The 25,758-nt window shown below is 39.5% G+C and overlaps 5 protein-coding genes across 5 annotated transcripts; 3 read left to right on the top strand and 2 right to left on the bottom strand.

Annotated features, from left to right (window-relative positions):
• The first annotated feature begins 614 nt into the window (after nt 1-614).
• LOC110876062 lies at nt 615-1,019 on the top strand. Its single transcript, XM_022124241.1, has one exon. The coding sequence runs from the start codon at nt 615-617 to the stop codon at nt 1,017-1,019; it is 405 nt and encodes a 134-aa protein (XP_021979933.1).
• Nucleotides 1,020-11,827: 10,808 nt separating this feature from the next.
• LOC110878122 lies at nt 11,828-15,766 on the top strand. Its single transcript, XM_022126381.2, has 4 exons — nt 11,828-12,267; nt 13,125-13,282; nt 13,368-14,572; nt 14,647-15,766. Exons 2-4 carry the CDS (start codon nt 13,139-13,141, stop codon nt 15,566-15,568), a joined length of 2,271 nt encoding a protein of 756 aa, XP_021982073.1. The 5' UTR covers nt 11,828-12,267; nt 13,125-13,138; the 3' UTR covers nt 15,569-15,766.
• Nucleotides 15,767-15,839: 73 nt separating this feature from the next.
• LOC110878123 (ferric reduction oxidase 2) lies at nt 15,840-20,204 on the bottom strand. Its single transcript, XM_022126382.2, has 8 exons — nt 20,048-20,204; nt 19,556-19,661; nt 18,706-18,897; nt 18,367-18,601; nt 17,434-17,761; nt 16,868-17,108; nt 16,064-16,791; nt 15,840-15,988 (listed from the first exon to the last, which is right to left on the bottom strand). The coding sequence occupies exons 1-8, from the start codon at nt 20,202-20,204 to the stop codon at nt 15,849-15,851; spliced, it is 2,127 nt and encodes a 708-aa protein (XP_021982074.2). The 3' UTR covers nt 15,840-15,848.
• A 1,646-nt stretch (nt 20,205-21,850) lies between these two features.
• On the bottom strand, nt 21,851-23,994 carry LOC118482053. Its single transcript, XM_035977504.1, has 2 exons — nt 23,851-23,994; nt 21,851-22,971 (listed from the first exon to the last, which is right to left on the bottom strand). Exon 2 carries the CDS (start codon nt 22,603-22,605, stop codon nt 22,078-22,080), a length of 528 nt encoding a protein of 175 aa, XP_035833397.1. The 5' UTR covers nt 22,606-22,971; nt 23,851-23,994; the 3' UTR covers nt 21,851-22,077.
• A 185-nt stretch (nt 23,995-24,179) lies between these two features.
• On the top strand, nt 24,180-25,482 carry LOC118482052 (putative septum site-determining protein minD homolog, chloroplastic). Its single transcript, XM_035977503.1, has one exon. It carries the CDS (start codon nt 24,255-24,257, stop codon nt 25,221-25,223), a length of 969 nt encoding a protein of 322 aa, XP_035833396.1. The 5' UTR covers nt 24,180-24,254; the 3' UTR covers nt 25,224-25,482.
• The last annotated feature ends 276 nt before the right edge of the window (nt 25,483-25,758 follow it).

Genomic DNA, 25,758 nt, shown 5'->3' with positions numbered 1-25,758 from the left:
GATGAGGCAGGACCCAACAATCCTCCAAATTCTAACCCGTATCTGTCCGCGAGGCCAAACCCTACTGTGTACCCTCTCTTCTCGTCCCAGCCTGCTCCAAGTGGTGCTCCACTGGGCCATGAGCTGACCCTTGACCAGCTCCTGCAGTCTCCAGTAACAAGTCTTCCACCTTCAACGACAACTTCATGGGAACAAGCCTTGTCGGTACTCCCTTTAGCACGAAGCGCCGTTATGAGCACTCCCTTGGGAGTTAACTGTTCTGTTGCACCCGGAAGCCTTCAAGGCTTCAACCTCATGCCTCAGATGATGACCCAGATGATGGCCAGCTTCCTGTGGCAACACTTCATTAATCAAGTGCTAGCCACTCAAGGGAACAACAATGGTAACAACAATGTGGGTGCAAGGGTTGAAGAAGATTTGGCCAAGCCTTATAAACCAAGTAACCTTTCATGCTTTTCACAGCAGATAGCCGACTATGACTTCCAGACAAAAATCAAGATGCCGGCCCACATCAGAACATATGATGGGACGGAAGATTCTAAAGACCATCTTCAGATCTTTACGGTGCCGCAAGAATCGAGAAATGGTCAAACGCTGAATGTTGCTTGATGTTCATGCAAACCCTTGTGGGATCAGCAAGAATCTGGTTTAATGACTTACCTGCTCGAAGCATTCGAAACTTCGACGATCTTAGCAAGGGGTTCCTAGCCAATTTCTCCCAACAAATGCGGTATGTCAAAGATGCTACAGTGATCTTCCAGATCAAGCAAAGAGATGATGAAACCCTCCGAGAATTCATAGAAAGGTACAAGATGGAAGGTCTAACCTATGTGGGAGCAGATGAGAAAATGAGGGTGGCCGGTTTTATGAATGCCATCACATCTAAATACCTCACAATGGATTTTAACAAATCTCTCCCCAAGACCTTGGAAGAAGCTCTCGAAAGGGCTGAGGCCCACATTCGAGGGGAAGAGGCAGTAGATATCAAAGAACAAAGAAAAAGAGGAAACAGCTGGTGAGGTAGCAGCCCGGCCAGAAAGAGAGGAAACTTTAACTCCTATGACAGACGCCAAAGGGGTTCAGACTATCGAAGGTCTGAAGGTCGCAACCCTTCTAGCAGAGAAAAAGGCATGAGTTTCACACCTCTCACCAAAACTCCTCAAGAGATCCTAGCAACAGAAGAAATCAAACAAAACTTTCGGCCTCCTAGGCCTTTCCCCAAAAGCAGAAAAACGAGAACTCCACACAATATTGTGAATTCCATGAAGAAAAGGGCCACTACACCAATGATTGCTTCCAACTTAAGAAAAGAATTGAGGAGGCTGTCAAGTCCGGGGAACTTGCTCACTTGGTAAAAGGAGTAAGGGACAAAATGGCTGAAAGGAAAGGCAAGGAAGTCAATATGGTGGATTTTGATGGAAGGGTTCCACAGAAGAGACAACGGTTGGAAGCTTGGGAGCTTCAGTGTGTTTGTTTTCCCCCGACGAAGAAAGACCCTCTTTAGAATCCCCTCGTAGTAGAAGCAACTGTGGGAACATTACAAACAAGTAGGGCATACATAGACACTGGGGCAGCTACTGAAATCATGTTCAAGAAGTTCTTCAACCGCCTGAGCAATGAAGAGCGTTCAAGGCTTCACCCCTCTGGAACTTCCATAAAAGGTATTGCCGATATACCCCTTAAGCCTTTAGGGCAACTGACGCTTAATGTTCGTTTCAGCGAAGGCCAAAAAGAAAGAACTCAACCACTTACCTTTGTGGTTATCAATATTCCATCAAACTATGACGTGATCATTGGGAGGCCAGGACAGTGTGCGTTTTACATGGTTGTGTCCATCGGCCATGGCACTGTCAAATTTCCCACCGAAAGGGGAATAGCAACCCTTCAACCTTCCCAGGAAGCCTACATGGTTGAAGGTGAAAATTCCAAAAGCGAAGAAGACAAGCAAAGGCTAATCATAAATCCTAAGTACCCTGAGCAAAGAAAAAGGGTCAACCCAAGCCTTTCACCAGAAACCCTCTCATATCTCGAAAAGTTGCTAACACACTACAGCGATGTCTTTGCTTGGTGTCCGGAGGATATGACAGGAATCCCTCGGAACATTGCCGAGCACGAGTTAAGAATACCACCGGATGTCAAGCCCGTGGTTCAAAAGAAAAGAAGTTTGGCACCAGAGAGAAGTTTGGCCGCATGCCAGGAAGTTGAGAAGCTTGTGTCAGTCGGCATTCTCCGAGAGGTCAAGTACCAGTCATGGGTTGCAAACCCAGTTATGGTCAAGAAGCCAGGCAACTCTTGGAGGATGTGCATAGATTTCAAGGATCTCAACAAAGCTTGTCCCAAGGATTGCTATCCATTACCAGAAATTGATCTCAAGGTTGACTCCCTCACCGGCTATCCTTTGAAATGCTTTCTAGATGCTTACAAAGGGTATCATCAAATACTCATGAAAGAAGAAGATGAGGAAAAGACGGCATTCACACCGATAAGGGAATCTTTTGTTACCAAAAGATGCCTTTTGGCCTCAAAAATGCCGGAGCAACCTACCAACGTCTAGTGGACAAAGCCTTTGCAAGCCAAATCGGTAAAAACATGGAAGCATATGTTGATGACTTGGTGACCAAAAGCAAGACGGAACATCATATGCTCGATGACATTCAAGAAACTTTCAAGAACCTAAGAAAGGTTAACATGAAACTTAACCCTGAAAAATGCTCATTTGGGTTCGAGGAAGGAAAGTTCTTGGGCCATATTGTTGGAAAACAAAGCATCAAGGCTAACCCAAATATGGTGAAAGCTGTTCTTAAAGCCAAACCACCAAAGACTAAGAAGGAGGTTGAAAGCTTGAATGGGAAGCTTGCTGCCTTGAAGCGTTTTACCTCAAAGTTAGCGGAAAGGTCTCTCCCCTTTTTCAAAACGCTCAAAGGTTGCACTGATAAGAAGGACTTCAAATGGACTGAAGACTCTGATGAAGCCTTTAACCAAATGAAACAGCACCTAGCTTCCCTACCTGACATGGCAGCCTTAGAAACGGGCGAATTGATTTCAGTCTACCTCTAAGTTGCCGAAGAAGCAATAAGCGCGGTCCTCACCATTGAGCGAGAAAAAATCCAGGTACCCGTCTATTTCTTCAGCAAAACTCTAAAATTAGCTGAAACCAAATATCATCCCCTGGAAAAACTTGCCCTAGCCCTAGTTCAAACTGCTAGGAGGCTTCGAAGGTATTTCCAAGCACACCCTATACAAGTGGTCACAGACCAACCTATCAGGAGTGTGCTTGAAAAACCGAAAACTCGGGACGATTAGCCAAATGAGCCATAGAACTAGGTGAACATAACATCACCTATGTTCCTAGAAAGGCCATCAAGGCCCAAGTCTTGGCTGATTTCATTATAGAAGTCCCTAAGCAAACCATCTCTGAAGTGAACACTGCAACCTCTGAACCCTCTGACCTTGAAGCCTGGAAGCTCTTTACTGACGGGGCTTCAAGCGTTGAAGGATCAGGGGCCGGACTCATTTTGATCAACCCAGAAGGGTTGGAATTCACATATACTCTCCGTTTTGACTTTCAGACCACCAATAACGAGGTTGAATATGAGGCACTGATCGCCGGTTTAAGACTGGCCAAAGAGATGAAGGTCCAGAAGCTTGAAGTGTTCACTGATTCATTACTGGTCTCAAGCCAAGTAAACGATAGCTATGTCGCTAAAGAACCCAACATGAGAAGATACAAAGAAAAATCCAAAGAATTGATGAACACCTTCCAAATGTGTACAATCAAGCAGATTCCAAGGTCCTAAAACAAGAAGGCAGATGCCTTAAGCAAGCTTGCTTCTCTTACTTTTGCTCACCTAACAAAGAAGGTGTTAGTAGAAGTGTTAAAAGCTCCATCAATTGATGAATTGGAAATCCAAGACGTAGTCACTGATGAAGATCCAAATTGGATGACTCCAATCAAGAAGTTCCTTAAAAATGGTGAACTACCCAATGATCAAGTAGAAGCTGAAAGGGTTAAAATCAAGGCAAGGCAGTACGTGTTACAAGGAGAAACTCTTTACAAAAAGGGTTACCTTGCCCCCTTGCTAAGATGTGTTGGTCCTGAGCAAAGTCAATATTTGATCAAAGAAATCCACGAAGGCATATGCGGAGCCCATTTTGGAGCTAGGTCGGTGGTTGCAAAACTCATGAACCTTGGGTATTTCTGGCCCTCAATGCATCGTGACACCGCTGAGCAATTAAGAAAGTGTGATGCTGTGATCCCAGCCGAGGTAGGAGTTGTAACACAACGAGTTGTCAACATGGATCCCGAAACAAACCAAAAAGAGACCATGTTGAACTTACAGCTCCTAGAAGAAGCGCGAGATCAAGCCGTAATCCAAGAAGCCAAGTACAAGCAACGAATGGAAGCCTATTACAACAAGAGAGTCAAGAATGAATGTTTCAAGCCAGGGGACCTGGTCCTTAGAAACAATGAAGCTAGTAAGAAAGAAAATCAGGGAAAGCTTGGCCCAAAATGGGAGGGTCCATACACCATCCTTGAAGCACACAAGAGTGGATCCTACAAGCTAGCTGACCCAGAAGGTAAAAGGCTTCCACGGCACTGGAATGGAAAAACCTTGAAAAGGTTTCATGTCTAAACTGGAAAGATTGGTTTGTATTTTGCAAAGTTGTATTTCAAGAGTTGAACTATGAAAACCTTTTGTAAAAATATCTCTTGAATGAATGAAGTTGTTTTTATCAAATTTGTCTTTCTATCCTAAAAACAGGTTGAGAACCTAGCAAGAAACTCCATGGCAAGGGCCATGTAAGAGGTTGAGCTCCCAGGCCACATCGCTCAATAGGTTCAAGGGTTGAATGGACCTATATAAGGGGTGAGTTCCTAGATCAATACAACTCCATGAGACTTATTAGCAATAACAAAAAGTCTCATAGACAGGTTTGGATAGCCTACACCAAATGTTCCTTAAGCCTTTGAAAAATAATCCACAAACAGGCTTACAAAAACAAGAAAATAAATAGGATAGGTGCTATGCCTTCTTGTTAAAAATACCAAGGCTAAGTGACTGCAGCACTGAACCCTTTAAGGTATAAAAAACATAAGGACAATGCAAACTCAACAAAGACAAAGTCATAAAAATAATGTAGCCTGAACAAAAATCCTAAGAAACACAAACAAAATCAAACCAAAACACCAGGAAGTCTTCAAGACTTCAAGCCCGCGAGATAACAGCTCGAAACCTCAAAGGCTTCAATCTATCTATGGATAGCCAAAAGGCTTAAAAGCTTACAACCAACCAAGCTACCTTAATAAAATAAGCACAGGTATAAGAACACAACACAGAAAAAAGTTAAGCATAATTTTCATAACCAAGAAAGCCCTGAAGGACTTTCAACCATTCAAAAGCAAGTTAAATCAAGACTCGAAAGTTAAAGATATTGTTCAAATGGCCACACAGGCCTAACACAACCAACAGGAACCTTAAAGGTTCCTAAAAACCTAATATCGTTTAAAGATAACATCATAAACCATAAATTGTTTTTAAGTGCTAAGAAAGCTACGAATATCAATTAAGCATCGGCAGAAGGCTTGGAGACCCCGGAACCTTCGCCCTTAGCTTTCTTTGCTTTCTTCAGCTTCTTCGCCTTTGCACCACCATCACCACCCACTGCTGAAGCCTCCAAGCTTGCATCCATCGAAGCATCTGGTTCGCCTGAAGGGGTGTCATCACTATCCCCAGAATAGGACCTCTTCCTCGAAACAGAATCCAAGACTTCAGAGCATACTTTTTCATTAAGGCCTTCGGGTTTCAAATCCTGCAAAACAGTGAGAGGCTTACCAAAACAAGTGGAAACTTGATGGATATAAGGGTAGGTCAGCCTCTCCATCTGTTCCACCGAGCCCTTGAAAACTTAGGAAGCCTCAGGGCGAAATAAAGGAGACTTCTCCAAAGGATGTCCAGACTCATGAAGCTTGTACTCGGCGATGAGGCCCTGATGTTTCCCCAAGTTAAGTAATTTTGTGTAAACCTCGCCAAGTGCGGAATTAAACTCCTTGGAGTGGAGAAGGTAGGTAACAACCTGTTGAGCCATGCTCAATCAACCATTGATTATCACTGGTGGTTCGAGCAACTGCAGCCTTTAAACCCTCATTCTCCGCATCAAAAGCCCTTTGTTGAACAAACAAAGCTTCCTTGCTTGCCTTCAGCTTCTCTCGATCAGCCTCAAAGCTCTTCTTAAAATCACTCATTTCAATCTCATGCTGCTTAGACAAATCATCAACCTTCTTCGACCATGCTTCCTCCTTCTCAGCAAAACAAGATATCTCCTTCTTCATCGCGGCAATTGAAGCTTTCATCTTATCCTTTTTCTTGGAAGCTTCTTCATATTCTTGCATCCCTTTAGCGAAACGAGTGACACCTTCAGCCAAAAAGGCAGAAAGGTTGCAAGAACTGAGCATCATCCTAGAAATAAGATGATCAGCTTCCATCTCAGATATGGCGCTTCGAACGCCGGGAGGAGCAAAATGAGCCAGAGCTTCGGCACAAACAGCTGGATCCTTAAAATTATCACCAACCTTAACCCCCCAGTTAGGCACATAAATGTCTTGACCCTCTGAAACTTCGAAGCTCTCAACGCTTTTGACCGACGAACCTTGAATAGCAGGAGTGGCACCTTTCTTGATCAATTTCTTCTTCTTGCTTGAAACAATCAACTCCTTCTCCTTACCCTTGTCAACATCCATAGCTTGATCCGTTGATACCTCAATATCATCACTAACATCGATAGGCTCTGAACCAGAAGGCTGCTCAACACCTTTCAGATGGCGTTGAGAGTGACGAGTGGAACCTTTGGAAGCAGTTGTCTTGGTAAAGCCTTTGACATTCGGAACATTCACATACCCAGAACCCTCAAACCTATAATCAGAACCCTTAACAACCACATTCTCACCGGGAGTAGTAGCAACATCATCAAAGCCAACATCAGAGGTATCATCGCTTTTAATGAAATCAAGAGCAGACATAACTGCAACACAAATAAAAAAGCACATAAGCAAACAACGAACAAAGGAGTAAAAAGAGCAAGAAAAGAATAAACGCATACCCTTCCCATCTCTAATAAGCACCGGATCCCGGTTGGCCTTTTCCCACAATTTACTTATACCCAATAACACCAACAAATGCTCAGGGAAGGGGCGAAGCCTCGAAGGGCACTCCCTAAGAGTTTCTAAAAAACGAGTGTTTATGTCAGAGGAAACAGGCTCCGGTTCGTTCAGAACGGCATCTGGGTGTCTCCAAACAAGTTTGAAAGGAACAATCTCCTCTGACACCCAGAAAAACCGGTCCTTCCAGACCCCAAGTGTAGAAACCATGGAGGAAATTAAACAAGTATCAACTTGACTGGTCTCAAAGGTGAACCTCTGACTTGGGGGGCTGATGACGGGGGTAGCTCAAGACAAAATAAAATGACTAAAATACTTGAGTGCTCAAAGGGCTAAAGGGTTCGAAGGTTGAAAAATCGATGAGGTGAAGTAAAGCAGTGTGAGAACAGTAAATAGTCACATCCTCGAAATCACTTCACCAACCCACCAGCCGCAAAAACAATGCAGGTCTGCAGAGCACACTCTATTATCCAGGGGTCAAAAGGCTTTAGCCCCCGAAAGGGTAAGCCCCTCACTGCAAGCAGGGTCACTAGTCAAATGCATCACTCTTTGGGAGATGCCTTCTCCTATATATGTGACACTTCATTTACTTCCGGAGACATTCCAGGCCAGTCTTGATTTCCCGAAATCTCTGGCCATACATCATCAGTACTTGCTTCTTGCAAGATACTTTCTTTCACTTCCAACACATACATTCTGTTTGCTCCTTCATCCAAATCTGAACACATTTCAGAAGATGATCCATAGCAAACAACAAGAACAAACTAGTGAACCTCCTTCCACGTCTTGCAAACGTGGGGGGACCCCGCGACCTGCGTTAGGCAAGGTTGAACCCTTCAACCCTTTTGCCTAACCAGCCCAGCTACCATCCTTGGTCTATTATTTGTTGCATCAACAATAAACACAGTAATAAACTAACAATTCTGTTTAGATAAGTTAAACACGATTCAAAAAGACTCTCACATATACTTGTATGATCGAGTGTTTAAATGCATCATTTATATAAGAGTAAAATGCGCGGATAGTCCATGTGGTTTGGTAAAATTTCACCCTTAGTCCCCAACTTTTGAAAATTACACCCGTGCTCCCTGTGATTTGACAGTTTGTTACTCGGATAGTCCCTAGAGTGGATGGGGTTTAGTTTTCTCCGTTAAGTCCATGTGAAATTACAAAATTACCCTTGCTTTTATTAAAATATAAAATATAATTCACATACACACATATATATAAACATAGACCAGATTTTTTTCCACCATGGCTCTCTCTCTCTCTCTCTCTGGCAAACCCCCATCACCACCTGCCGCCACCAGCACCACTACCTGCCACCACCCACCCCCACAACACCACCAGCCACCACCTACCCCACACCACCACGACCGCCTGCTTCAAATCCGACAATCAGCAGCTCTGCCGAAGTCAACACCACTACCAACACAACTATAGCAACCCTGCACCACCGGTTTGTCGAGATCTGAAACCAAGTTTGAATATGGGGGGTTTTAGGGCTTCAATTTTGGGTTTGAATTTTGGGGTTTGATACTTTGATTTTGAATTACAACGATTGGAATTACTTTGATGTGGGTTTAAATTTAGGGGTTTGATACGATGGTTGTGGTGGGCGAGTGAAAGCGTTGGTTGTGGTGGTCGAATGAATGCGATGGTGGTGAGGGTGTTTGCAGATGAATGTGGTGGTGGTGAGGGTGTTTGCAGGTGAAGATGAAGGAGATGACGGAGAAGAACGAGGTGGTGGTTCTGGTGGTCGAGTGAAGGCGATGGTGGGTTTAGGTTGAAGGTGGTGCGACGGTGGAGGGTTTAGGTTGGAGGTGGTGCAACGGTGGTGGGTTTCAAGGTGGAGGTTGGTAGATATGGCCAGTTGTTTCAGGGTGGAGGTTGGTAGCCATGGTGGAGGTGGTGGTTCAGATAAAATTTCCGGTGACAAGGTAAACCTATGTTGTTTACTGTTTTAGGCTGAAAAAGTTGTTTCAGTTGCAGATTTTAGGCTGAAAAAGTTGTACACTGTTTAGTCTTAAATGGTAGAGGGTGGTGGCGGTGATGGTGCAGGTTTGAGGAGGCTGTCGGTGGTGGGTGGAGGGTGATGGTGGTGGCGGTGATGGTGCAGGTTTGAGGAGGCTGTCGATGGTGGGTGGAGGGTGATGGTGGTGGATAGAGGTCGAAGATGAAGTATAATTTCTACATTTTTTTGTATTATATCATTAAGGGTAATTTTGTGATTTCACATGGACTTAACGGAGAAAACTAACCCTCATCCACTCCAGGGACTATCCGAGTAACAAACTGTCAAACCACAAGGAGCACGGTTGTAATTTCCAAAAGTTGAGGACTAAGGGTGAAATTTTACCAAACCACATAGACTATCCGTGCATTTTACTCTTTATATAATAAAATAACATTGATCATTATTGAACATTGGGTCAAGATCATGCATAGGATAGGATAATATTGATTAGCCGTTCACAAAAATAAAGGATAATATTGATTAGAATTGATCATTTTATCACTTTACAAAATTTTCAGTTCTCATCAATATCATTACTAAGCAAGTCTAACCCATAACTTGGTTTTTTTCTACACCCTTTACTCACATAACATTTTTTTAGTTTGTTTTTGATCCATTACCATCAATTTCAACCATATGCATAAACTCGGCTAACTATATGAGACACTTCTAACAACTTCTAAACATCATTGCATCGTTTTTAGCCTATGAAATGAGACACTTCTAACAACTTCTAAACATCATCTGCATCGTTTTTAGATTGTTCATAATATAAAATTGGGTCGAGCATCATTTTCACCATAGTTTGATTCAAAACCTCACTTCTAATAATAAGTTTCAAGATAAACATTTACCAAGTGGTTAATGATTTTTAATACATGAAATCGCATTTATTGATGTTTTAAACAAATCAACTAGTTTTGGTTTATATTTTTTTTAACGGCAAATTAGGATCACTGACGGACCACTGGAGTACTATCGTGCCACCAGCGGAACCACCCGATCATATCCATCTCCACTAGGCTATAATGCATACACACCAATTCAGGAGGAAAACCCAATAAATCTAGGAAAAAAACCCCTTTAGGAATCGAACCCAGGACCTAATGGTCCTAAAGCCTTATCCTACCCCAAGATGTCACTATGCTATAATGCCACGTGCAGTTTTGGTTTATATAAACTGTAGCTTCTTTCTCACCATACGTAAAAGAGATTAAGTTGTTAAAGTTTACACTTTGTTTTGCATCGTTGACTAAGTCAACATTCCGTTCCAGATTTAAATTGTAGTCACTTAATTTTTATTAAGTGATGGTTTAGTGATCCTTTATTTTGACAACATGTCAATCACGTACAAAGATTTAGAATGTTTGGACCTTACATAACTATGTAGAAACCTCATATGGTCGTGTAATTCAAAACACCAAAAACTTTAAATTACCAAATATCATACCACTATAGGTATGTTTGGCATGAAGCTTTTAGGAGCTTATAGCTTTAAGTTTTTAAGAAAAAACTCCTACCCAATAAAAAGTCTTGTTTGGTTGAAGGAGCTTGAAACTTTGGTTGAACGCTTCTACTAGTATCGTTTAGAAAAAGCTACAAGCTTTTAAAGAAAAATGACTATCTTAATCTCTAAAGATAATAAACTCGTATCTATATTTGTAAAAGGCAAATATAGACCACTAGGTCATATCTCGTATATTAACATACTAAATTTTAAATTCACTTGGTAAAAGTTCAATTTAACTTTCCTCTCCTTATGACATTAGTCACATATTTCATTCACAAAAATAATAATTCATTTTTAGTACTATTATAGGTATTTTTGTTGAAATATCTATTCAAGGAGAGACATATTTCTTTTCTATATTTTGGTAATATGTAATAATTTATTTAAGCATTATAATAGGTATTTTTGTTGAAATTTATTCTAAGTTAAGATATTTATTTCTTTTGGTAATGTATATTGTGCAAATAGAAGAATAGTAAATAGTTTCCAAACCAATATAGAGCTTTATAATAATGTATATTGTGCAAATAGAATAAAATAGTTTCCAAACCAATATAAAACTTTATAAATAATAATCTCCGTAATAAACGACTATATCATTACGTGAGATGGTAGACTAGCAGTTTGACAAGCTAAAATTAACAAAACCGAACATGATTAATAAGCATATCATATAAAAACGTCTTAACCATAGCTCAAGCCTCAAACAAACACACTCAAAACCCTGTAGCTCGAGCGTGACCTTTGAGACCCGTTTATCTAAATAGATCAAATCGACTGACAAATCGAAACAAATTATGAACGATTGGCAAATTCTAAATGTGATGTAGTCAAGTTATAAACGAGTTAAACACGTTATAAACAAGTTGTAAACAGATAACAAGACAAATCTAATATACCGGTTATCATGTTGATCTTTAAACTTTAATACAATCCAAACACAATTGTTAAATATGTATCAAACCGTATCATACTAAAAGTAGTCACCCATAAATTTAAGCCTATCGTGTAATTTAAATTTAAAAGATACAATAAGATTTAAAAATTAATTTGTATATCATCAATTCAATAAATAAAATAAAATAAAATAAAATGAAGCCCAAAAATAGTTGATATATAACACAAGACTAGCTCTTCTTATCGTTACATAAGGTTGCCCAATTTTCTCGATATATACATGCGATAAATTCAAAGACCTCATTCCGCCCATAAATACATCGTTTTCTCATTCAGCACCCAATTATTATCATTACTCTTCACAATTCTCCTAAAGATTCCTTCATCTTAATCGCCGATTGAAGAAGAAACCGACGTTCGATTGCCGTTTCATTCAAGCAAACCGAACGAACGATTCGATTATTATTATCATTATATAACCTCAAATCACTATGAATTCTTCATCATCTTCGCGTAGGATTGTTTGATCTGAGATCTAGATAGATCGTTTGTTAAAGCATATAGATCTGTCGCTTTTGTTAACTTTTGCTTGAAGATTGACGACGGTTATTTGTTCGAATCAGTTACAGGATAAAGGAGGCGTTGTGTTTTAGGTTTTTTGATCGGAAGATTGAAGATTCAATACAGGTATTGAACGAGCGTATACGTTTTTCTATTTTTTTAGTGTTTTTAGGTTTTTTTGTTGATTGAAGAAGAGGATTTGAGGCTGTTCGATTGCGGCATATAACTATCTGATGGATCTAAGTTTTCAGAGATCAGATCTGGTGATATTTAATGGTTTCTGGATGTGTTTACTGAAGATTCTTCGTTTACACAATGATTTGATGATTTGGAAACCCTAATTATGGTTTAAATCTCGTGATCCTGAAGGATTAAGGAACGCTTATTTCTACATAGGGCGTATACTCACGAAGAACTGCATAAACCTTTGATTTTGACTCGTTTAATCGAACGTCGTCTTGACTTTGATTCGAGCTGTGATGTTTCACTACTTGTTTGTAGAACAACTCATCGAATCTTGTGTTGCGGACTGGGATAAGAAGAATTATAGATCTGTTTTGATCTATAAAGAACTAATTGGAGGGTTGAATCAAACATCTCATCATTTATTAACTAAATATATTTTAATTAATCTGATTTGGCTTGTAAATATGGTTCTCTAGATCTATAATATTGTCCATATGAAGTATGGACAGATGTTTCAAGAACTCAATGAAGGATTTAGTTTTAACTTATCTTCTGGAGTTCCAATATGTTTGTCATACATCCTCATATGACTATGGATCTGGTCTAAAGTTACCACTACCGGTTCTTTAGACATCATGATTAAAGCTAAAGTAGCAATTTCAACATTTGTGGGTCCTTGATGTTGGGAATGTCCACAATTGGCGTGAAGATAGGGTAGATTGGTTTTTCATGATATGATTATTGCGAATTCTAATAAGCTTTGAAGATGTTTAATAATAAGTGGTCTTGATTTACAGAAGGTGATAATAGAATGGACCTGGATCTCGTTAAGTTTATCAACTCAGACCTCACATGGAAGGCTGTTAAAAAGGGCCATAGGAGTATGGTGAGGCACCCCAGGAGGACTGTGGCTGATAAAAAGTCGCATGACTCGGTTGTTTTTGATTATGAAAAGGTATTATTTATCTACTTGTTGGTTATATATGTGATTTGTATTATCAAAACAGCATGAAGTTTACTCTTTGTTTTTCTTGTTGCAGTCTGGTGTAGCCGTTCTCGGTCAACACTTTGCTGAGGAAATACTCGATGTCCCGATTAAGAAAAGAATACTTCTACTTCAGGCTCCTGGTCAAGGGGATCGGTCACCTCAACCCCAGACTCCATCCCCCCATCATGAGCCGCCCAGAAGCAGTGAACACGCGTCGGAGAAACCTGTTTTAGATTTGAATGACTTTTCTGGTATCGAACTTCTTGCTGCAGCTGCATGCCATAGCTCCGGTCAAGTGGAGTCTTCTGCAGTGGAAGAACACTCGATACCAAGAGTTGAGTCGTATTCTGATGCTCTAAAACAGGATATTAGTCCAGTCGACTCGAACGTTTCTTCAGTTCAAGATAACACAAAGTCTTGTGATGATGGGATTGATGAGAGTGATAAAAGCTCTGTTCCTTCAAAGGTTGTTCGGCTGCATTGGGATTTGAATACTGTGATGGATGAGTGGGAAGAACCTTGTGATATTCATGTTGATCCTCTTTCCAAAAATAGTTATTCAAAAGACGTTAGTAATGATGGTTTGCAGATTGAAACTACGAAATCTCAAGTTACAGAGATTGTTGGCGTTCAAGTAAACAGTGATGCCGGTTTTTCGGGGAAAAAACATGACGCCGAGAGTTGTATAAGTAAATCAGATGTAGTCGATTCATTTGTTAATCCTGCCGCATGTGAAAAAGTTTCTACTTCAACTGCTTCGGTTTCACTAGAGGAAATCACAATAAAGGTTGGATCTGATGATAAACAGGCTGTTGATAAACTTACTTCAGAAGATCATCTCAGTGATTGTTGTGGATCAAATGTTTCTCAAGATAAAGTTAAATCAGGCTATGATTCACCTGTTGAAGACGGCGAGTTAAGAGAGCCCGCTACACACTCCTGGGAGAAAGAAGAATCGGAAGAATTGGAATGTGTTGATTACGAGTCAGATAATATGTACGAAGATAACTTTGATGCTATTGAATCAGTTACAAACGAAGTTATTGATGAACATCCCGAAACCATCGAAGCATCAGTTTCAGTACAGAATAACGACCTTGAGGTTCAAGGTGATAAAGCAGATGCCTCAGGCCCTAAGCATTCTCAACCTGTTACATTAGTAGAAAAAGATTCTATCTCAAAAACGTTTATCCCCGAGAGGAAAAACATACCGTCTATGGATATACCAATGTCAACGTCTTGCATACGTCGTAGCAGGTAAATATTTGACTTTTTTGCTTCAATATAGTATTTCGTGTTTTTATATTGTCTATTTTTTTTTGCATGCACAGATCTGAGAGGGACTTTGACCAAGAAAAGCTCACGGGACGCGAAGGACCGTCTTATCATCGTGGTGGTCAATGGGTTGACTCTTTTTCACGAAATAAGCATGGATCGGGTGGATACCCGAGGCCAAAAAATATAAGGTCTGATGAAGCTATAAATTATAATCCAAGGGGCGTTTACAGAAACGAATCATACGGTATTCACAGTGGAGCGCCACCATCAAGGGACATAAGCCGTGACAGATCTAGGGTTGGATTAAGAAGAGCTCCTCAAGAAGAATACAATAATCCCGACCCATACTATTCTGAAAGAAAAACCCAGTTTCTTGCTTCTAATTCTTCTAATTTTAATCGTGGTGCTAATCTTTCTCGATCTCAAAAACAATCGCGGTCAAGATCTCGATCCGGGTCTCCTATAGCATGGCATTTTCAGAAAAAAACAAAAGTGGATACAAAACGGCAAAGCCCAGATTATAAGCCTGATACAAGATTCCCGTTTCGGAAGCCCAGTGAAACTGAAGCTGGCCTCGTTTCTCAGACAACTGGTCGCGTTATCAGAAGGTTTGATGACCGGAACGTTATCGGTGGGCAATATAGAGAGAGAAGAACATCACCTGTCCGAATGTGTCACCGAACCTACCAAAGGCATGACCAGCCTGGATATGTTGGAAAATTGAAGCCAGATGATCATTTTGGCCCAAGGCTTCCACCCAATGGTAATTATAGCGGTATCCGTGATGAAAAATATGGAATGATGAATGAGAGAAGGCGTTTTAGGTATGCCGATGAGGATAACGGCTTCAGATACACACGTACTGACAATAAGTGTTTTAGAGATCCAAAGTATACAAGTGAGGAGAAAGGTTGTAGATACACCACTAACAAGATGTTCAACACCGGCGAAGGGCATTTTCGTAAAGATAATTAGCAAAGGAAGTTATGACTTCTTTTGGTTTTATGTTAGGTCTGCATTAGTTTATGTCAGTTTGACAAAGGGATTATTAGTTGGTACATAGGAGATTTTTGAGTCTGTAATCCCTTTGTTTTTTTTTTTTTTTAAATTTTATTTATAGACTTTTTATTTAATACAACTTTCAACATAACTTGTTAGGGTTTTGTTTTTAAACGGTTAGTATCATCAAATTCATGTGAAATTAAATACAACTTTTAGCTTATAGAAACATCTTTAACAAATCATTCTATGAGGCTCACCAGCTGAAGCTGATGGACTCGAACCGGAAGTTTTTCGAAATCCCAGATGAGCATATCGCTGCTACATCTTGCCTCATCTTCTTCGGTCCGCTTGCTAGTACTCCGATGTTAGATCCTCCGATTTCCATAAGTATTTCTGCATTTATGAATTACATTTTAAGACATAGTTTCTTCACATGCTGTAAAAGATTGTAAATGTGAGTTTGCTTACTTTTAAAATCTGGCCTTTCTCCACAATGAACTGTAATACAACCCGCAAAAGATTTATAAGGAAGGCTTTCTAACTCTCGGTCTGCACTATAATACCACGAACTCATTCCCGGAGATGTCAGTGGCGTCGGTCCATCCGTCACTCTAATCTGCCTCATTTCTGCAGAATTTCTTTTCTTGTTCCACAAGAAAGCTATAATTACAGTTATAGCTATAGACATGCATATAATCAGCATGTTAAGAACCGACCTTACGGTATATGAATATATCATATTTGTGTTACGATCATTCGGGTATATGTAGAACTGTGTAACAACAGCAACGACTGTTAAGGAAGTAACCGAAAACCAGACGATTATCATCCCCAGCGAAAGCCAGCTATTTCTACCTAAAATCGCAGAAATGGGCGCATCGAGAGTACTGGGCTTGAACCATACTGTTCGGTAAGCCTGCTGGTTTTCTGTTGCAGGCTTCGGAGGCCCACTCTCTTGAGTCACATATGCTTGGATTTTTAATCGTAAACGAGATATATCGTGGCTAGTGCCTGTAACAGGAAGTAAAAGGTCTAAAATCCCGAGATCTAGTGACGTCTTGAAGGCGGGAACTAGAATAACTTGTGGTGTTTTGTTGGTGCTGTTTGGGTCGTTTGCCATGTGTACAAGCTCACGAATAATGGAAATAAACGGAGTAATTCCACTTCCGCCACTGAACATCACAAGCGTTTCATACCTGCAGTATGTAAGTCCAAAAATAAACATTTTTGAACGCGTATAACTTGTTAATTGATTTAATTAATTTTGCGTACTTATGAAAATGGGTTGTTGCAGGTCCATATGGGCCTTCTACTGAAACTTGAAGATGGTTTGTTGAAGGCAGAGAGAGTTCTTCATACAGCTTTTGCGACCAATTTCCTTCACATTTTATAACGACACTTAACTTTTCGGGTTCTAAATTACTGCTCGAGGTTATAGTGAACGGATGCCATTGAAGTTTTGATATTTTCGGCACGTTTACAAAGATTGAGCTCGTTGGATTGTAATTCACCCCTGCAAAACAAAAGCCCAATGATACGGAAACAGAAAAAAAATCAGCTTTATTAAAAGGTTGGATTTTATATAAATAGTATTACTTTTGTGATCAATTTCGAAAATGTCTTGTTCATGTTCCTTCGCTAAGGAAATAAATGTATGTGTTCACGACAGTTCATGAACAAACGTAAATGAGCGAATGTGACCTCTGTTCATGTTCATGTTCGTTCATTTAATTAAATGAACACGTGTTTTGTTCGTGTCATTTCATTTATTAAACGAACAAACACCAACGCTAAAAATTTTGGAGAAAAACACTTGTTTTGTTTTGCAGATTACCTACCTGGGGTTTTGGAGAAATTCAGTTCAAGAGCTCGGCATGGTAATACTCGTGCGGAAACTAATCTAACTTTTTGGTGTGATTGCAGGAACCGTAACATTCGATTTATGAGAAAAAGGAAAAATCCCGGTAGCGTAATCCAACAATAAGAGAATCCAACATGCAGTATAAAGAATACCACAAACAGAATATACAGATGATGCGTGTAATAAAAGAGCTCAAACACGTTTCTTCTTATATAAGGTACACTCGTCAACCAAATTCCCAATCCTGTTAACAAACCCACTTCTCCAGCTACATTTGATATCCCAATTTTTTCCCATTTTAGCATCTGCAGCATAAAACAAATCAGTTTTTAGTAACACTAGCTGTGCCCAGAACCGGACCCCAAAAAAACCTGTAACCGGTTATTTTTGTACACGAACCAGACCTACCAGTAGGGTATGGATAAGGTATACATTTGAGCCCAATACCCGAAACCGTACCCGATTTATACCCGAAAATACTCAGTACCTGTTATATAGCTTATACCCGATACCGGTTTTTCTTAATATCCGAAAGGATACCTGAATTTTTAAAGTATATTTTTATGTTTACAACTTTTATATTTAAGTTATGATAATTTATTTTAACTATTTTTTACAAATTACAAACCAAATTTATTTTTTAACGAATTTACTTTTGTGTAAAATAATAAAAAAAAATATTTTTCAAAACCGGGTATTAATAACCGGACCCATACCCGATCATACTCTACCCGGGTAGTAGATAAGGCATGGTTTTTCTCCTCCTTACCTGTACCCGAACCTTTCTTGACTTTTTTCAATACCCGATCATACCTGGATGGGTTCCATAACCGGGTATTAGAAAAACCTGATTTGTGCACCTCTATATTAAACTATGATCACATGGAAATTGGGTCAAACTCATACATACTTGTGAAATTTGGTGTGTTTTAGCCCAGAAAAGAGTGTAACATAAACCATGAGCAGTGAACAAAACCATGGTAACATGTCCAACCCATATATGATACTTGATGCTAGATTCGGAAGTTAGACCGATCAGTCGGAGCAGTGGTGACCCGCGGGTCACCGGGAAGAACAAAAAGGCTAGACATATGTTACCAACAAGTCCTAGCATTAATGCCATGCTGTCTAACTTCACTTCCCACCTAACAAAATATTTCATATGTTAGCTACCTTTTTTTGATCTAAGACTTTGTTTGTTTGTTGTATACATGTAAAGTTTTTGTAGTGACTAGTGAGATTTGCTTACACTTTTACTTTCATTTTTGATGCTGACTGTGTAGTGATGGTGGCAAACATGGCATGTATGTAAGCTGATGTGGACCAAACCAAAAGCCCAATAAACATGGAGAGAAATAGTAATTCTTTCCAGGTAACAATACCAAGTGGACCTCTTACAATCACGGGCCGCTCCAATAAGCCCATCAAATGAATATTGGATCTAACAAAAATAATCAAAATTTCATTAGTAAAAGAAAAATAAAGTTTTATGATTATTACAGTAACAAAACAAATCTTTGTATTTAACATCTTTGAAATATAATATGGAGTAAACTGCAAAAATGGTCTCTGAGGTTTGGTCGCTTTTGCCACTTTAGTCCAAAACTCAAACCTTTTGAATCTGGGTCCCTGTGGTTTCAATTTTGTTGCCATTTTCATCCAAAATCAAAATCTGGTCAGATTTTTCAGTTAACATCCTGGTTTTTTATATTTTTCCTCTCTTTTAATGAAGGGCAAAATGGTCTTTTAACACTTTATTATACCAAATTAAAAAAATCTGACCATTTTGCCCTTTATTAAAAGGGAGGAAAAAGACAAAAAGTTGGATGTTAACTGAAAAATCTGACCAGATTTTGCTTTTGGATGAAAATGGCAACAAAACTGAAACCACAGGGACCCATATTCAAAAGGTTTGAGTTTTGAACTAAAGTGACAAAAGCGACCAAACCTCAGGGACCATTTTGGCAGTTTACTCTTAATATGACACCAAAAGTCATTTAGCATGTTGAAGCATTGATCATCAATTATTTCTGTTATAACTTATATCTCAAGTTGGAGTCCATCTTGTCGAATATGGTTTATGTGTTCACTCTTTTTACCTTTGATTACTTGGATGGTAGGAAGGTTTGTTTTCTAGGTGAAGGTATATACAACCTAAAGTTGCAATCAAGAGGATTGGCGCCGTGTAAACTAGAATATTCCCTCCTGCACATATAGAAGATAATACGAAAAAATAAATCAAATCTAGTGCTTAACTTCAACCGTACGAGTAAAAAAAAATAGTCAGATAACCGACTAAAATGTAGGTGTGCAACGATCCAAATCTGGAACGGAGCAGATCTACAACCGGGTTTGTTATTATCATGACCAATAACTAGACCATACATATGTTCCGTTTCGGTCTGGTTTTGGACTGTTGCACAGTTTTAACACTTTCGGGCAAAGTTTTGCAAGCTCTTTAGCCTATACCATATGATATTCTATTGGATTTGTGCACTAGATGTCTTTTTAACCGTCCATAAATACAAGGCTCGTCGACTATTTTAAAAAACGTGAGAAAAGTGCCGAGTGGCATGGCGTAGGACGCGAACCTTGTTGGCCAAGAAATGTAGAATCGGTGGCGGAATGGATACGTGGTAACCAATGTAGCCAAAATGTGTTTGTAGGCATCATGACCCATATCATCATGTATCCCAAGAATATTAGCATTGCTATCAGCCTTATTGCTGGTTGAATCATGTTGCTCATTTTCTATTAACCTCAAAGGTTGAATTCTGGTTATATAGAAATTGGTGTGGAATCTTGATGGATTAGCAGTCATTGTAGAGGGATTAGTAGTACAAACTAGGAGCTAATTTTCACCCCTGGCGGGAATAACAATCCCTTAATTTGTTTTTATTCAAAAATGAGTTTAAAGATTTTTTTTTCCGAATTAACTTAAATCTAAATAAAAAGAAGTAAAGAACTCCATCCATAAAAGTTCGGCAGGAGCTTTGTACTTGACTTCAACAAAAATAAAATATAAATATTTAACAGCTGAGGGATGGCAACCGAAGTTACTAGGTGGGTAAACCCGAAACTCAAAACATTTGGGACGGATATGGAATATGAGACTAAGTACGAGATTATATTTTCAATACTTTCGGGGGGTACGGGACATGTATGGTATATATACCGACTCGATTACCTAAAAACATACATTTGGTCACCCAAACTATATACCCGAAAAAATTTAACTTTTAGTTTTGTTTTTCACTAACCTTAATCTTTTTTTTTGACAGATGAACTTCACATAAGACAGACGGCTAATTCACACCCACAAGACGCAGGCCCGCCACCACTTATTACCAGGACTAACCTTAATCTAGTAACGGTTCATTATAGTAGTTTCATTATGTGAAAAATAAAATTTATTCTTTTGGAATATGTATTTTACAAATACAGTAGTTTCATTATATGAAAATTTAAAAATTATTCTTTTGGAATATGTATTTTACAATATTATTTATATTTTGTATGATAGGAAATATTAACTTATCTTTTAGGATTTATATCATCTTGAATTTTACATATTTTAGATATTGAAAGCATTTAATAGTGATAATAATGATATGTATGAGATTTATGGTATGTATATTTATTGTAGCTCTTAACACAAAATTGTATAAAAAAATAGAATTGGTAAAAAAAACGTGTTCAAAAATCTCAGAGGTATCTTTTTAACAAGTATACCCAATAACTGACTTACCCGACATGTATTGATCGAGGTATGAGACTAGGATTCCCGATACATGTCCTAAACCCGTTCCATTGCCATGCCAAACTACCGCCACCACCTCGTTGTTGTTGCTGCCACCTACCACCACCACCACAATAGAGCACCATCAAGACAACTTCACCCTCACGTCGCCACCACTACACTTGCAATCATTCTCGAGTCTAAGAGTCGGAGTAGGAGGCCATTTTTTGAAAACAATTTACGAAGAGTCGGAGTGGGAGGTCATCTCTATAAAGCAAACTAGAGAGATTTTGAGACATTTAGAAGATTTGAAGTGTGTTGTAGGTTGGTTTTATGAAATATGTATATATAATTATATACAAGCTTTTAAAATTTGTAATCAAATGACTGTTGCCAAACGGTCATATTCTAGCCCCCATCCCAATTAAATATCCTTTTAACACTCGTTAGCCACCCCAACACCCAGGCAACGGTGTTCGGGCCTCGGGTTGCTATTGCTCCAATGTGGCTGAGGGCACCACTCCATACTTACCGGAGTGAATGGAAGAGCCGATTCGTAGCGTAAAGAAACCATATACGGAAAATATTTCTTGCATATACTCATTTTAACCTCCCTATACTACAAGCCTTTATACAAAAAAAAAAAAAAAAAAAAGGATCAACCAACAGCACTTGTATTCATGGTCATAAGTACATCATGATCAATTATTGGGAATGTAGAGCAGCTCACTTACAATAAAAAAAGACTCCAAATCAACTTCACATTCTGTCCCATGACTTGATTAAAACAAGATCAAAAGAGCACCAACTAATAATATATACAACACACTTTATTAAACCACCATTACATCAGACAGACAGATATAACTTGAACTCAACTCATCACCCTCTCACCATTCTGTTGAACATGAACGCGCTAATATCTTCATCATCGGCGATGTGGAGGGACGAAACCGCCTGTGCAGCAATTAGTCCAGCTGCAGACATCTCACCAACATACGACCTCTCAACCCCCCTCGCAAAAGACCCATTTTCACCACGTTCATATCCATTCCATTGACATATGGACCCTCCATTTGCATTCATAATCCAACCAAATTCTTCTTTTGGGTTATTGTAAACCTGTTGACTATAGTTGACTCCACTGAATGTATCATCTGAGTCCTCACCGGTTAGGACCTGCAACGCAACTGCTTCAGCTATGGCAGCACCCTCTTCATCCAACCTCTGTTGTTCTTCTTTCTTCTTCTGTTTCTTCTTCTCGAGCTCTGAAATAATAGCTGCTGACGTGGCAAGGGCTTTCTCTAATCGCCTTTTTTTCTTCTCGGCCTGTTTGATTCGGTCTGATTCGTCTTTCACTTGCTTTTTCTTCATCTTTCTAACACTAGATGGTGCTTTACCACATTCCATGTCTTTTCAAAATATAAAAACTAAAACTTTCTATAGTACGTATACGTTGATTATTTTCTACTACTAAAAACTCAAAAAGTAATACTAAAATGTAAATTAAAGTTTACTTCTTGACCTCTACACCCACTCAGATGTGAAGGAATACCGAATCTTACGAACAGCACAATCCCAGACAGATATTGCAGGATCTAACGTAAGAGAAATTTGGTAAGAACTCGTTAATTTGTCTTTCGGTACCGCCATTCTTCCTAATTTTCCACAGCCCACACATTTGCTCATTTCGTGCAACAACCCAATAATTTATCTAGTAGCCAGAAAACACCACGAATCTTGCTCCAGTTCAAACAACGCTCATGGCATTCCAACCTGAAGAGAAATCAAAGAACACCATAGTAAGAATGAAAGTAAAACCAACTAGTACAAATAACACCACAAATATGCACACGCGCCCTCACAAACAGACACGTTATATGTACATATTCAAGTACAGCAACTGAAAGATAAAGATGATCACTACCTACTCGAACTGAATTATTTGGGTGATCACAATTCATCACCCAACATATTGCAGATGGCGATGAAGGAGAAAGACGCAAAAAGTACAATCCACATGTGCAGATTTAGTATGAAATATGAATATCAAATAACAACACATTATAATATCATACTTCGGCTACCTCCTAAAACCTCTAGTTGCATGATTACATAAAATCCAATTTTCATAACTCCAAACAACTATACAAGTAAGGATCATTATATGAACATGATCATAACCAAAAAATGTTAAAACATACACAATTACACATGAATCCGAAGCGAAAGGAAATTTAAAAACCCTAGTGCTCAATTTAACTGCTTCAGATCATTGGCTCTGCAATACCTATTGAGTCTCGGTCTCCATACACATCAAATAGTCAACTAATACAACTGCTAGCATGATCAACCAACCTAGATAGAAAATTAGGGTTCATCAGAAGACCTAATTTCAATTCAACCAGTTGTTACCAACCAAATCTACCTAACAATCCGTGAAATCGAAGCAACTAACTAAATCAATCATCGATGCTCAATATATTACACATATAAACCCTAAATTGACCAGCATACAATCATTCAATCCAAAACAATTAACATAATTCAAACCAAAATCTACACTCAGATCAAAGAACACAAACTAAACACACAATTAGAATTGAATTCAAATAGAACTAATTGCATATAAACGATTAAATAAACCGATCATACCTTGAGAGAAAAACACACCTAGGGTTTGTAAAATTAGATCTGAAGATGAAACCTATGATATACACAAAGGATAATATAACTGATCAGATCACATGATAAGAAAGTGCCCAAACGGCAACAAGCAAGGGCATAATTGTCATTTCACATACACAGGGACACGTGGCAGCCGATTAAAGCGCAATCTAGAATAATGTCAAGACTTTTGATTGTTGCACAGAAGGATGCTATCTGATCTGACAGCTAGATAAGTGCCACGTGTAAGTAACCGGATACGAAAGAAACAGATCTGGACCGTTGATTATGAACGGCCACGATTCAATCGGATCAGTTCTAGAGGTAACTTTTATCGACGAAACTTCTACTCTCTGCAACTACCACCGCCGCCGCCTACGCCACCGCCGGCGATGACGTCACTGTACTCCTCCACCTTTCTCCCTACCAATCCCTTACACACAACCCTAACTCGACCGGCAACAAAACTCTACGCAAAATCGCTACAACCACCGGCACGAATCCAATCGGTTCTACAATACAACCGGAAGCCGGAACTCTCCGGCGAGACACCGAGAGTCGTTGTTATCACCTCCGGCAAAGGCGGCGTCGGAAAAACTACCACAACCGCCAACGTAGGCCTCTCGCTAGCCAGATTAGGGTTCTCCGTCGTCGCAATCGACGCTGACGTCGGCTTACGTAACCTCGACCTCCTTCTCGGCCTCGAAAACCGCGTCAATTACACCGTCGTAGAGGTTCTCAATGGTGATTGTCGTCTAGATCAAGCCCTAGTTCGTGATAAACGCTGGTCAAACTTTGAATTGTTGTGTATTTCAAAACCTAGGTCGAAATTACCCCTAGGGTTTGGTGGAAAAGCGTTAGTGTGGCTTGTGGATGCGTTAAAGGACCGGCAGGAAGGCTGCCCAGACTTTATATTAATCGATTGTCCGGCTGGAATAGATGCCGGATTTATAACAGCGATTACGCCGGCTAACGAGGCGGTTTTGGTTACGACACCGGATATTACGGCGTTGCGCGATGCGGATAGGGTTACTGGTTTGTTGGAGTGTGATGGAATTAGGGATATTAAGATGATTGTGAATCGAGTTCGGACGGATTTGATTAGAGGGGAGGATATGATGTCGGTTCTTGATGTTCAAGAGATGTTGGGATTGGCGTTGTTGGGAGTGATTCCGGAGGATTCGGAGGTGATTAGGAGTACGAATAGAGGGTTTCCGCTTGTTTTGAATAAGCCTCCGACTTTAGCAGGGTTGGCGTTTGAGCAAGCGGCTTGGAGGTTGGTTGAGCAGGATAGCATGAAGGCGGTGATGGTGGAGGAAGAGCCGAAAAAGAAGGGGTTTTTCTCGTTTTTCGGAGGTTAATGATTGAGTTCTTTGACGTTTGAATTGTGTCTGCTATATGTCAGTTGAAGTGTTTTGTGTACAGTGAGCTGGTAAGGTTTGTTTTTCTTCGATGCGCAATTGTTCTATGATTGATTAATAGTTTAATTCGGTTTCTAGGAAGAGAATTAGAATTCTAGGCTCTTTTTATGTGATCAAATGTATTTCTTTGTTGCAGTAATGAACTTTTACTCAAAAACCGTTTTGTTGTTTGAATAGAAGTAGACAGGTTCATCTGGTTTTGGTCTTGCTTTTATTCAGCTTATTGTTCTGTGTCTGACACAAATATGTTCATGTTTGAATGGTTTTATACTAGCTTTGATTGCAAAATCCATATCATCTTTAGTAAGAAAGCTGAAGGATAGAACATCTGTGTATAGAAGTTAAGTAGGCAGCAGTTGTATTATAGCAAACTAGCCATAAGAAACTAACTGTAACAAAATAAAATGTTCCTTTATGTGAAACATGCATAACAACGTGAAGCTTGGACCCAAGAGTGTCAAACTGAATGAAAGAC

Source organism: Helianthus annuus, chromosome 9 (genome assembly GCF_002127325.2).
Source record: "Helianthus annuus cultivar XRQ/B chromosome 9, HanXRQr2.0-SUNRISE, whole genome shotgun sequence".
Lineage (NCBI taxonomy): Eukaryota > Viridiplantae > Streptophyta > Magnoliopsida > Asterales > Asteraceae > Helianthus > Helianthus annuus.
The sequence above is the reverse complement of the archived record's forward strand: the minus strand, read 5'-3'. Positions and strand labels throughout refer to the sequence as shown.

What these genes read in the sequence shown, in the direction of transcription:
- LOC110876062 (XM_022124241.1), top strand. Translation starts at nt 615, where the DNA reads ATGCAAACCCTTGTGGGATCAGCAAGAATCTGGTTTAATGACTTACCT.
- LOC110878122 (XM_022126381.2), top strand. Translation starts at nt 13,139, where the DNA reads ATGGACCTGGATCTCGTTAAGTTTATCAACTCAGACCTCACATGGAAG. An exon ending in TTGTTTTTGATTATGAAAAG is followed by an intron (nt 13,283 to 13,367) that starts GTATTATTTATC and finishes TTCTTGTTGCAG; the next exon opens with TCTGGTGTAGCCGTTCTCGG. An exon ending in TCTTGCATACGTCGTAGCAG is followed by an intron (nt 14,573 to 14,646) that starts GTAAATATTTGA and finishes TTGCATGCACAG; the next exon opens with ATCTGAGAGGGACTTTGACC.
- LOC110878123 (XM_022126382.2), bottom strand. Translation starts at nt 20,204, where the DNA reads ATGAGCAACATGATTCAACCAGCAATAAGGCTGATAGCAATGCTAATA. An exon ending in TCAAAAATGAAAGTAAAAGT is followed by an intron (nt 18,602 to 18,705) that starts GTAAGCAAATCT and finishes ATATTTTGTTAG; the next exon opens with GTGGGAAGTGAAGTTAGACA. An exon ending in GCAACAACCCATTTTCATAA is followed by an intron (nt 16,792 to 16,867) that starts GTACGCAAAATT and finishes TACATACTGCAG; the next exon opens with GTATGAAACGCTTGTGATGT.
- LOC118482053 (XM_035977504.1), bottom strand. Translation starts at nt 22,605, where the DNA reads ATGGAATGTGGTAAAGCACCATCTAGTGTTAGAAAGATGAAGAAAAAG.
- LOC118482052 (XM_035977503.1), top strand. Translation starts at nt 24,255, where the DNA reads ATGACGTCACTGTACTCCTCCACCTTTCTCCCTACCAATCCCTTACAC.